This window comes from Erithacus rubecula (genome assembly GCF_903797595.1).
Source record: "Erithacus rubecula genome assembly, chromosome: 3".
Lineage (NCBI taxonomy): Eukaryota > Metazoa > Chordata > Aves > Passeriformes > Muscicapidae > Erithacus > Erithacus rubecula.
In genome coordinates, this window is record NC_136689.1 from 75,497,573 (window position 1) to 75,510,536 (window position 12,964).

General features: G+C 39.8%; 1 protein-coding gene across 1 annotated transcript in view; it reads left to right on the plus strand.

The window, feature by feature from the left end:
- Nucleotides 1-12,964, plus strand: part of MYO10 (myosin X) — a 159,469-nt gene that overhangs the window by 131,164 nt on the left and 15,341 nt on the right. Inside the window, 7 exon segments of the mRNA XM_079300601.1 lie at nt 2,361-2,467; nt 3,421-3,630; nt 3,919-3,958; nt 4,390-5,292; nt 6,500-6,623; nt 7,853-8,096; nt 10,121-10,216. Coding sequence (XP_079156727.1) covers nt 2,361-2,467; nt 3,421-3,630; nt 3,919-3,958; nt 4,390-5,292; nt 6,500-6,623; nt 7,853-8,096; nt 10,121-10,216 — 1,724 coding nt within the window.

Consider the following 12,964-nt stretch of genomic DNA (forward strand, 5'->3'; position numbering starts at 1 on the left):
CTCATTTTGCAAGCTTGATTGTAGACAACAGCTTGTGATTTGTGCTCTTGGATTTCAGCAAATTATGTGAAAGCATTGTAGACTTGGGATAAGATTTCATCATTTCAGGATTTGAGATCTCCTAAATATTAAAAACTTTTTTAAAATGCTTTTTAGTGCCATAAAGTAGCAAGTATATTTTGTAAAATCTAACTGACTTCTGTAAGAAATGCTCTTCCCTTCCCCCTTTTCTCCCCACAATTGGATGGTTTGGAAGAGTTTCTTCTCTTCCTCTGTATGCTTAAGGACTCAAAGATTTGCATTGGAAAAGTAGTTTTAATCATCTTACAGTGACTGTAAGAAAGAAGAAAGAATCAGAAATATTCTGATGGCAATTGATGTTATCTTCCATCCCATTTTGTAAGCCAATGGCTTACAAATAGCACAGTGATAGCGTTTTTGGCTATGCAGATTTGGCTGCAGAGCTGGGCTGTGCATCCCATTCTATTTCAAATGTAGCATATTAACAGTATTTGTTCATGGACCCTGGAGAATGCTTTGGCATCTTAGGGACACATGTTTATCAGAAATTGTTTTTATCAACTGCTCATCATGACTTTGGCAGGAGCCAGAGCTCTGTCATAACTTCCCTTACTGTGGCCTGGGTTCATCCTCCCCCAGGAGCTGCCTGCACATTTGTGAGACTGCATAAACAGGAGAAGAGCACAAGAGGACACTGCTTTCAGACTGAGCATGGGATGAGGCACTATCCTGCCCCTATATTATTTTAAAGGGATAATAATGGCATTGCAATGATTTGGCCTCAGTGTGATTTTTTTCCTTGTCTTTTACATCTCATGCTGCAATGCACCTGTTCAGGAAAAGGCATTAGCCTGAACTTAACATCTTCTTACCATCTATTTTTGTTCCAGAAGTAACTGAATGCTTTTCTGAATAATTTTGTTGTGGTTTTGGAAGTCTGTGTGTAGAGCAAAGAAAGATTGCCCACTGAGTTAAAAAAAAGACTTTTCCCATGAGGGAAAACTTCATATAGGAAGAGCTGCCCAGTGCAGCTCTGACTTTGGGACTTCAAGACTTTCTGTGGGATTTTTTCTGTTCCTGTTTCTTTGGTTATTTGTGCTAGAAAGTCCCTTTCTAGCTTTGTTCAAAGCTCACAACTGCACCTCTCTTCCAGAGTACTGCTTAGGCTTTGACAATGGGCTTGTTTTTAACGTAAACACAGAGGAAAACCCATCTTCTTTTGCATGTGAACACCCCCAAAAGTCCATTGGCTTGTTTGGGGCTTTTTTGTTTTTTGTTGGTTTTTTTTTTTACATGAAGAGAAAACACCCAACACTTCAAAGATGCATGCCTGCTTTTTGATCTCTTTGCAGCCCTCCTCCCTTAGCAGAGCCCACCATGTTCATGAGCTTTCCTCATCCCCACATTGTGATCTGCAGCCTGGCTCTCGTCCCACATAATCAAAGTGTCACTGAACTGGCTATTTCCAGCTGCCCATGTGTTAGGCAGCAGCATGCCAGGCTGTTGTCACCCATAGCTGACACCAGCATACGTGGCCTTTAAAAAAGAAAAGTTGAGAAGAGCTGGAAAAAGCGCTGACAGCAGATAGCTCACCACTATGTGAGTGTGTGGTAAAGAGCAGATGTCAAGGCAGGTGGGAGAGGGAAGCTGCCTCCCCCATGCCCCTGCTTGGCTGGAGAAGCAGTTTTACTCATTTAAGGCAAAATAGGCTGTGCCAGCTCAGTTTATGTCAGTGCCATGTGCTGAAGTGCAGGTGAATGATCCAGGTTAGTGCTTGGAAGAGAGCCTGGGAAGCATTTTGTCTGTGGGAGGGTGGCTGGCCCTTGTGTCACTCTCCTGTAGAGGCAGGAAAACACAGTTGAGTCGATGTGAACATGTAGGCACTCTCATTTCTGCCTACTTCTGCAGTCCTGTATCAATGTCTTTGGAAGCAGCAAGCCTTGTGGAGCCTGATGTGCCTGTGAAAAAGTAGATTATCAGGCTGGTATTTCTGCCTCTCTGATTACAAAGTTCATTCTAAGTCCTGCAGCTTCTTTGGTGTGTGTTATTCTGGTGGGAAAGGCTGTTTAATAAATCCAGTAATTACATTACTTCTGGAAAAACCCTGCTCCTAATTAAAAGTTACAATAGAGTAATCTGACCCTTCTCACAGACATCCAAAGTTAGAGGATCATCTGCAGGTGTTTTCTTTTAAGAGGAGTACATTTTGTTTTTTCTGGTGAGGAAAGAGTACATTTTTCTCTGAATTCAAAGCTGGGTCTTGCTGCTTGGGCTGAGCTGACTCTCCCTTAAATATGATGCTCACCAAAATTTGTTAAGCCGGAAGTTTTCTCATGTAGGTGTTTCTCCGGGAGTCCTTAGAACACAAGTTGGAGAAGCAGCGAGAGGTGGAAGTCACCAAGGCAGCAATGATCATCCGAGCACACATCCTGGGGTATGCAGCACGGTAAGTGACCACATGAGAACATTAAGAGTAAGGATTTTAGATAAATGAATGAGTTGTTAAGAAGTTAAATCCTCCTGACACAATCCTCAGCTTTTCATAGGGGCCAGGCATTCAAGTCCTGTAAGTGGCTTTTGAAAACAGCAGCTGAAAATACCCATGAATAATGCAAAGTTTGAATTGTTTTAATAAAACTAATAGGACAATACTGACATTTGGAGGTCAGCCACTATCAATCTGATTGTATCATGGCATTAGAGCCATGGTAGGAACTCTAGTTGGGTGGCACCTAGAGGGGCTGCCCCAAGTCACCAGCTGAGATCCTGATTTATCTTTGCTCCTTCATGGTAATAAAACAAAAGGAAAATAAAACTAATCCATTTGATTCTTGGAGAACCAAGACATTACTGATTAATGTTTGATTTGTTTACCTGGCTTCATGCATTATGTGTTATGTGGAATTGTTCATCCCATCTATTTATTTCTCTGCTTTTTCTACAAGTCAGTTTAGGGCAGTTTAAGGAAGCTTATTTGCATAATGAGGTAATTTCTTTTCATGTGCTTATTTGTCCTGTTCTTATACTCTGACCAGTATGTTACTTAAAAACAATATCCCTTTTTAATGCCAGCTATCCTCATGCACATGGTCTTTCTTTTCAGACATGTGGGATGACTGTATATATTCTTTCTCTGCATGTGTGCACACACAGAACTGTCTTTTTAGCATCTCCTTGGCGTAAGAACATGTAAGACGTGCATTTCCTTAAAGAAAACACACATGGTGCTGTCAAGAAATGAGAGACTCTTGCTTCTCAAAGGGAGAAGAATGTGTACAGTAGGGGAACTGTCACAGAGCTAGAACTATCATGGACTCACTATTATTGCAGGTCACCATAGCAAGATCCCTCCACAACTGTTTCATTATGAATTTGCCTTTTTTTTTTTTTCCACCCCAGAAAGCGGTATAGAAAGGTTCTCTACTATGTGGTTGTGATACAGAAGAACTACAGAGCATTCAGTGGAAGGAAGAAGTTCCTGTGCCTGAAGAAAGCAGCCACAGTGCTCCAGAAGCAGCGGCGAGGCCAGCTTGCTCGGCGTCTTTACAGGGAGCGGCTGGAGGAGAAGCGGAGACAAGAGGAGGAAAGAAGGAAAGAGGAGGAAGAAAGGTGCAGTCTCTGGCTTACATCACTCTCCTGCCTGTGCTGCAATAGCTGTTGGTTTGAAAGCCTTTATTTCAGGCTATTCTTGAACAAGTGATTTTGGAAACCTTTGCTGCTTTTGCTATAAGATGTATATAGCTATCACGGTAGTTTCGTATTCACAGACATATTCGTTGTGATCTTATTTTTGGCTGTCTTTTCCCGGTGGCAGCTGTAAGCTGAGCTGTAGCAAAGGAATGTGATGAGCTTATGTTGAGCTTGATTGACTGACTTTTTTTCTTCACTCACTTTTAGGGAAAGACAAAGGCAAGAAGCAGAGCATCTTGCCCAGCAGGTAAATTATATTCTTAATGCTTTCAGCCACTCTGTTTATTTGAGTATCTCAACCCAGCAATTAAAAAAATAAAAGGTATCTGTAGCATTAGAACTAAACTAATTACAGGAGCTGGCAGATAAAGCAAAAGGAAACTCAATATAGTTTGCATGGAAATTTCCTTCACCTGATACTTCATTTAATTTCTGGCAAAGATTGAATTTTCTGCACATACTTGGACTTCCTATGCTCAGCTATCTCTGGCCAAATGTAATCATGCTTTAATTTTTTTCTTTTTCTTTCCTTTTCATTTCTTGCTGATAGGAAGATAGGGCTCCTTTTAAATGAATTAACATGGTGGATTATAGAGCTTTAGAAACAAATTTTTTAAAATAAGTTTGCATTTAGGGGCCTAACTTGATTTTATTTTGTTTCATTTCATTTTTATGCAGGCTGAAGAAGAGAGAAAGAAGCAGGAACTGGCTGCCATTCAGAAAGCTCAGAAGGAGGCAGAGCTGAAGCAGGAGGTGGAGAAGCAGAAAGAAAGTAGGCAGGTGGAAGAGATCCTGCGTCTGGAAAAGGAAATTGAAGACCTGCAGCGTGTGAAGAAGCAGCAGGAGCTGTCCTTGACAGAGGCTTCCTTACAGAGGCTGCAGCAGCGCCGAGATGAGGAGCTCCGGCGGCTTGAGGATGAAGCATGTCGAGCAGCCCAGGAGTTCCTGGAATCTCTGAACTTCGATGAGATTGACGAATGCGTGCGAAACATTGAGAGGTCTCTCTCCGTGGGCAGTGGGTATCCTGCTGAGCTGGCTGAACAGACTGGAAATGCCTGCAGTGAAAAGCCCAATTTTAACTTCAGCCAGCCATATCCTGAGGAAGAGGTAGATGAGGGCTTTGAAGCCGATGATGATGCATTTAAGGATTCGCCCAACCCGAGTGAGCATGGCCATTCTGATCAAAGGACCAGTGGCATCAGAACAAGCGATGATTCCTCAGAAGAGGATCCTTATATGAACGATACCGTGGTGCCAACAGTTCCTGCTGCCGGCGACGCCATGGTCGTACCTCCTGCCCCTGACACGGTGAGCCTCCACAACTCTTCCAGCGGAGAATCCACGTACTGCATGCCAGAAAATGTATCCTGCAGAGCCCCAAATCCTGTGGAGCTCATTTCTCCTGATGGAGACTACGACTACGACCAGGACGATTACGAAGACGGTGCCATCACTTCTGGCAGCAGCGTGACCTTCTCCAACTCGCACAGTAGCCAGTGGTCCCCGGACTACCGCTGCTCCGTGGGGACGTACAACAGCTCTGGCGCGTACCGCTTCAGCTCTGAGGGAGCTCAGTCTTCTGTGAGTAGCAATGCTTTTATCAGCTAATAATTGATAGGTGCTTTTCTTTTCCCTGCTGTGCAGCAATAGCTGTTCTTAGAAAACGTTGTGTAGCTTGATTTGCTCAGAGCGCCTGTGGAAATAGTGGTCTGTTGCCATCTAGGTGCCACTGGGGTGAGTGCATTAGAGTCAGAGGCAGCTCAGATGCTGTTATCAGTCCTGGGCTTTTGCACAGATATGGTTTTAACTGCTTTAATGCACTTGCTAGGTGAGGAGCTCAGTGCACGGCAAAATTCTCTGTGCATATGTTTGTGGTTGGGGCAGCAGATAGCATGTAGGGGAATTGATTTCAGAAAAAAGCAATTTAGTTACTTGTGCAAGTTGCAAGAATATTGAAAAATAAGATGCTTGCAGAAGTCCCTGATATGCCAGTTATATTTTGAGATTATTTGGAGAGTAAAGTTCACACAATGGAAATTGTGTTTAAATTATTGAAGCAGACACATATTCTGCAGTGCTATTCACTGAGTATACTGTGGAGTTTCCTTCTACAAATATTTTTGAAAGAATATGATTTCCTCTACCATTCACCCAGTGTTTCTGTGAGACTGATTGGGAAAGTGAAAAGGTGTTTCAGGAACACTGACTTGTTTATAAGGAAAACTTTAAAGATATAATACCTTACTACATTTGAGGCAGTGATAACATGTCCAAGAGCCATTGTGGGTGTTGGAATAAGTCAACAGTTCTTGCCTGAGAAAAAAACACTTTCAGTGTCTGTGCTGAGGATCCCTTCCTGCTGCATGACTCTGGGTGTGTGTCAGATACAGAACAGAAATTCTGACCTTCTGGGGTGAGGGAAAACTAGTATCACAGCTTATGCAATGTTTCTTTTTCAGTATTTTTTTAAGCTGCTCCCCACAGCACTTCAGTGATAAGGGCAAATAGCACAAGGTAGCTTACCCTGATTATACTCTTGCAAAGGGACAACTTTCCTGAGCATCTACAAAGCTCTTACATGGATTTGTTGTGTAATCAAACAGTTCAAGCTGCAGCTTACTATGATGTACTCCTTCCTTTGTTAGCTGAAAACTAATGAGGGTGAAAACCAATGAGGAATCATGTCTTTCCAACACCTGATAAAATGCTTTAGCTAGAGTCTGCTAAACCAATTTGATCTAAACTCTTTCCTAAGAGATTATGATCTTTCTTTCCTTTTCTTGTGTAGTTTGAAGACAGTGAAGAAGATTTTGACTCCAGGTTTGATACAGATGATGAACTTTCCTACCGGAGGGATTCAGTCTATAGCTGTGTCAGCCTGCCCTACTTTCACAGTTTTCTGTACATGAAAGGTACTGGATGAATCAGAATTTGCTAAATCGACAAAATAACCAGAAATACTTACATGTATTAACTCCGTAGAGTTAAGCTATTTTTTCATTTTTCAAAGGGTAATGGAAAAGTGACTTTATTTAATTTGAGCTGTTCTCAAAGTAAGTTACTTGCAGTGGCTTAGATTTAGCAATGTTTTTCCCCTCTGCAAAAAAAGATCAACATTTTTGGCTCTGTTTCATCTTACATCTTTGCTGGCTTGCAAACAATGAAATATTCAGTATAAATACAGAAAAATAATTCACAAAGTCAAATTGTGACAAATTTTGAGAAAAGCTGATTCCTGCTTTCAAAACCTTATAACATATACAGCATTCTACATTGCAGACCAATTTTACTGACCTTAGTCAAATTTGATTTTTAATCTGGAAAACATGAAGAAGCGAAGGGGTGTGAGAGACTATGAAAGAATATACACAGGAGTTTTCTGCTTAAAATTCTTGGGTTTATCTTCTGATGGTTGATAGCAAATTGTAATCTAGCTGAATCCTTGTATGATTTCATCACTATAGCATGCCTAATGTTCCTGGAATAGGAACAGTCATGAGTGTACACACCACAACATGTGTGTGAAAAATAATGCAGTTGACAGTAGCATGGCTTTTACTTTCTGACACACCTAGCAGTCAGTTTTTGTGGGATGACAGCAGCTTATCAGTTTAGTTAAGGTTTTTATGATTGTGATGTAACTCCAATACAAGGTTCTTTGCCTGCTCTGTGGCCACACTTTGTGTCACTGAGCTCACACTGGTGTATTTCATACTCTAAACACAGCTTTGCTGGGTTTTGTGGATTAGAGTTAAACATCGTTTCCTCCTAATAACCTGGAGAGAGCTTAATGCTAAATCTTTTTTAGATTATCACTGAAATATGTTGAAAGCTGCCTTAAAGATCAGATTCTCATGTGCAACAAGACTTTTCAGTAATTTATTATTATAGATATGTTATGTATATGTAATTATATGTGTGTTACATATGTTTTTGTAATACAGAGACTTACTACAATTTATAATTTAAGGGTGTTTAGATTGACAATAATATTGGTGGCCATAGGGATATGCAAAACTGAGGTTTTGTGGCTTGCAGCAGAGACTCAGTTTAACTGCAATGTTGTTGGTCATAGCATCTGTTTTATGATACAGCTGTTTGTTTTAACTGCATATAAACCCACATTTGTCCCTCTTGCCAGGTGGCTTAATCAACACCTGGAAGCGACGCTGGTGTGTCCTGAAAGATGAGACCTTCCTGTGGTTTCGTTCTAAGCAGGAAGCACTCAAGCAGGGTTGGCTTCACAAAAAGGGGGGTGGATCATCCACGCTTTCCAGAAGGAACTGGAAGAAAAGATGGTTTGTTCTCAGACAGTCCAAGTTGATGTACTTTGAAAATGACAGTGAAGAAAAGCTAAAGGGTGCCATGGATGTCCGAACTGCCAAGTAGGTTTACATGGTTTTATGTTAGCCATGGTTCCTTCTAAGCGGTATTTGGGGCTCAGTCTGGGAAGACATTGAGTGCCCTGCCTACAAATTGTGTGAATGCAAGCAGGAAAGTGTGTGTGGTGAAGTTTGTGAAAGCAAGTGTTGTCCTTAGTTGGCTCTCTCTTAAGTCTAGAGAGTGCTCCAGAGCTAAGTCACTGCCAAATACTTCAGAAAAATGCTGCTGTAATGAACCCATCTATGCTTTCTCCCAGATTAGAGGCCCTGCTTAGTCTGTAATGATTCCCAAGGCAAATTGGGGCATGTTGCCAAGTCTGTAGCTGCAGGCAAACACAGAATGAAGAGGGTGGAATTTATAGTCCCTGAGTATATTGAAGTTCGCATGGGTCAAAGCTGAATCTTCTGAATGTATTTAGATTTTTTTTTTTTTTCATGCTATAAGTAATGGTGGTAGTGTAGAAAAGTCTTTAAAATGCATATATTAATTAAAAAAGAAAGATTACTAAACCTAATAACTTATGTCTTGTTAACTTAAGTTCCTTAAGCCTAAGAGTTTTACGCTTCCTGAAGCATGCAGAAAAAGTTTTCTACTGGATGGTATTTTTCCTTCTAAACAATATAGGATTGTCTACCTAATTTAATAATTAGACTGTGCTAACATTAGTTGTCTCTTTTCTCTATAAAGTGTACCTAAACTTTCATTCAAAGTAGAGAGAAACAGAAATGGTTAGTAACACTCAATTCTGCTGTGTGCCTTGTAATCTGCAACTATCCAATTTGTTTGTTACTTTAACAGAGAGCTTAAACTAAATTGAAATCTTTGATTAATCTTTTCTTAGCAGTCCTGGCTATAGCCTGATTTCAAGTAGGACAGAAAAGAGTTTCAAAAAGACGTTCTTTGCTGCACGTACCTTTAAATATGTCAGACAAAGGTTACTGAATCTAGTTTGAAATGTAGGTTCAATCAATGACTGACTAAAAGAAAGAGTACATATATTAAAGAACTGTGTTTCATAAGAAATGAACAATAGCTTTTCTAGATAATGTTAATATTTACTGAGTGCAGTCCTAACCTACAGTGCAACTCATGTATTTCACCACTCTCTATTAGGGTCCCTGTTCAATTTTAAAAATCTCAGGCTGATTCACTTAAAACACAAGACAGGGAGGTATTCTATTGGACAGTGTTACTGGGAGGGAAGGAGTCATTACAAAATACAGCTTTCTGTATTGATGGCAGATAGATTGTCCTCATCTGTCTGATATGCAGAGCTTGCATATATTGTTTGTAGGACAGACATTCATGAGAATAGTATAGCAGATAAGGAAATGTAGCCAGCTAAGGAAATAGTAAGCTTCAGACAAATACAGCAAAACAGCAAAAAGGAAATTAAGTTTATTTATTAACCTACAGGGAAATCTAATGTAATACATTAATTATTGATAAAATCTTCAGTTGCTCTCATATCAATGCTTAGATGTTCAAACTAAAAATTAGAAATATGTAATTTTTCAGCAGATGAGTGCTTAGCTTTTTCTGGAAGTCATGTTTGGGGTTGTCATTATGCTGACTCACAACCACACAATCACTAAGCCAGGTTTTGTTTGCTTTCAGTTTTCGATCTTCAGCATCTTTCTTTTTAGCACTCCAGAAAACACTTGTTTATGCAGTCAGTTCAGAAATATATCCATTTCTTAACTCAGTTATCTTTGCCTATCTTGGGCTTTGATAATGTTTTGTTTTTTCTTTAGTTCTTGGTAAATGGTAACAGAATGGTCATTTTGGTGCAGTGACACTCATAGTAGTTTGAATATTTATACTGTGTAGGCAGAAAACACAGCTATAGTTTGGTGAACTAATACTGGGTCTGATAAATCACATTATGAGTCTTGCAAATGAACCTGATGAAGACTGACTGCTGTTGTTTTAAGTATCAGTAGTTTGTGAGCTTCTCAGCAGAACAGAATTTTCTAAATGTTGATAATCTGTAATGCTTAATCTTGATGTTTTCCCTTTTTTTCAGAGAGATTGTTGATAATACAGGCAAAGAAAATGGTATTGATCTAATAATGAGTGATAGGACCTACCACTTAATTGCTGAATCTCCTGAGGATGCAAGGTATTAAAATCATTAAGCCTATCTTCTTTCCCTCTTCCTTTTTAACCTCTATGCCATTCTGTCTTTGTCACTAATTTGTTTGACCACCATCACAAAATACTCAGGCTGTGTTAAACACATTGCATTAATACACTTTTTGAAAGGCTTGCTGAGGAAGAAACCTTGTGGCAGACAATTACTGGGAAGAGTCAGATTGCCAGTGAAAGTTTGCCTAGAATTTGGCTATTACTCATGTTATTAGCAACTTTCTGAAATACAATTTGTCTGTAGAGAAGCAGTTGTTAGCCACAGATGCTTGGCTTGTGGATTACCCTGCTGTGTTTAGCTGCATTAATCAAATCAATATTTGAGACCCTGTCTGCCTGAAATGAAGCTTTTTGTTCTTAGGGATGAGATCTGTTTGTTTGAGCAGAACCTAAATTCTTTTCAGATAGAAGTTGCAATTGCAATCACTGCATTTTAGAGCAAAAGCATATTCATGTAAGAGGAGTGTGTAAGAGAGTGCTTCCCATTCTGCATATTTAAAAAGGGTCTTGCTTTTGTTGCTGAAGGATCCATATCTAACCATGGGGGAGGCAGGTGGGTGAGGAGCAAGTCTGACTTGTCAGATCAGTTGTAGAGCATCTTCAACAAAAAAAATCTTCATGCTACAGTTCATGCAAGATAATAATATGCTTGCCTATAAAAATAAAGCATTTAAATAAAGTTAATTTAGTAATCAGAGCTTATTACCCATTGCCTTGCTGCCCCAAGGCCAGAATGCAGGCCTTTGTCAACATTGCTTGAGCTACTTTGCCCAGAAGCCTGAAAAGTTCTTTTATATTCTGTTCTTTCCAAAGTTAGAATGCCTTCCTATATCACAGGACCCTGAGTACAGATGTAGATGTAGCAATGCAAAATCTGTCCTCATTTTTTTAGGTATCCTTAAAGTTATCCTTGAAACAACTTAGGAGCTTTCTAACAGTTACTGTTAAGATTCTTGTGGGATGTAAGCATATTTTAAAAGGAAGGCTTAGCTGAAGTCTCTTCTACCAGACTTGTGTGCATGCCCTGGGGACCAATAAGCAATTATCAGCACACAGACTTGTCTGTTGCCATGCATCTCCTTCATTTCTTTCTTAAAGGTGGAGGAGGAGACACTACATACTCTTGTTGTGTATAGTGTGAATAACAAACCAACCAGATTAAATTACCTTTTACCAGTGTATTTCCTGTTCCTTTTTTCTCACTCATCCCAGAAGACTTAATGAGGAAGATGTGGAGGGATTTGCAGACACACTTAAGTCAAAGCCTTGTTAATAAAGCATTGTAAAAAGTGAAGTATGAATCATTGGGCTGTGTTTGGTCCACATCTGCTATTGAAAAAAGTATTTTGTACCTGGGTTAGATCGGGATCTGAGGTTACTTTTTGTATTTTTGTATTAAGGGAAAAACCAAGAAAAACACAGTGCAGGCCCCCAGAAGAGGAGTTACTGTTATTGAAGAAGTAATGCTTCAGTGGGCAGACATTGCTGAAGATTTGTTCCTTTCAAATCCCTAGCCTTTTTCCCTATTTCTGTGTTCTGGGACTCAGCTGAAAAACAAAGAAGGTCCTGAGAGGGAAGAAAGCAAAAGTAAAGTTAGCCTTTGTCTTTTGCAAAGTGCCATGGTTAATTTCATTTTCATTGTTTACATAAAGATTGAATGAAATCAGGAAAATTCTGTGTAGTGCTTTAAAATTCATCTATAAATTATCACTAGATGTGAATACAGTGCTATGAAGTCTTCTTTTTTTTTTTTTTTTTTTTTAATTGAAATAGAAGTTTCATTTTAAATACATTTGCAATTCCTGATCCCAGAAAGGAAAGCTGAATTTAATTTGTGGGAATCTTTTAGTAGGTGTGGCTTAGTTTTGTTCTGTTTCTTTACTTCAGTTTAAGCTTTTCTTCAGTTGGTGGTTCTTCCTCTCTAGATGACAGCTTCTCTCCTTTTTTTTGTGTCATTGCCTTACATCCATCAAAGTGTTAAGTACAACCTCTCCATGGGTGTCTCTGATTCTTAAAAAAAGAGTCAGAACTAAATATGTTTTCATCTGCTTTATGGTCTGGCACTCTCAATCTTTGTTTTTCTTCATTGCTTGCACTGTTTCTAATAAAAGCATGAGCTGATAAAAAGAATTTAGGATATGGCAGTGATGGTACTGTTTGACAGCCTATGCAGTTTTTCTCAAGCTATTTTAGCAGTTCAGTTTCCAGAAATCTACATTTTGGGGGAATCATTGGTTGGCTTCTGAATGCTGGAGTTAAGGAGGCACCTCTTCAGTGTCCTAGGCATAAATTCTGTTGCTAAAAGCAGTTGCAGAAAAGATAACTTCATATTTAAGTCCAGTAGTTTGGCAGTAGGTTGAGTGTTTTCTCAACCCCGTGGTGGCAGAGGAGCCTCTGCAGGAAGGTGAGTTGTCTGTTTTAAAGGCTGGGTTTTGAGCCCTTTGAAAACTTGGCCCCAGGTGGTTTTCATTAGAATGGCAAATTCATATCTCAAAGAATGGCATTCAGGAACCTGTTGAACAGGCCAAGCTCTGCCCTGAGATTTCAGTGGCATTCCTTAGAGCTGTTGAGCTTTATCGTATGCAAGTGTCAGAAGGATAGAGGTTTCCCAGAAGCAGAAGGTGTGGTTGGAATTAAATCCATCTGCAATTGCTGCTCAGGACTAGGGGCTGAAGCACTGGAAACCTTTGCCACTTTTCTTTTGTGGATATATACAGTGCCA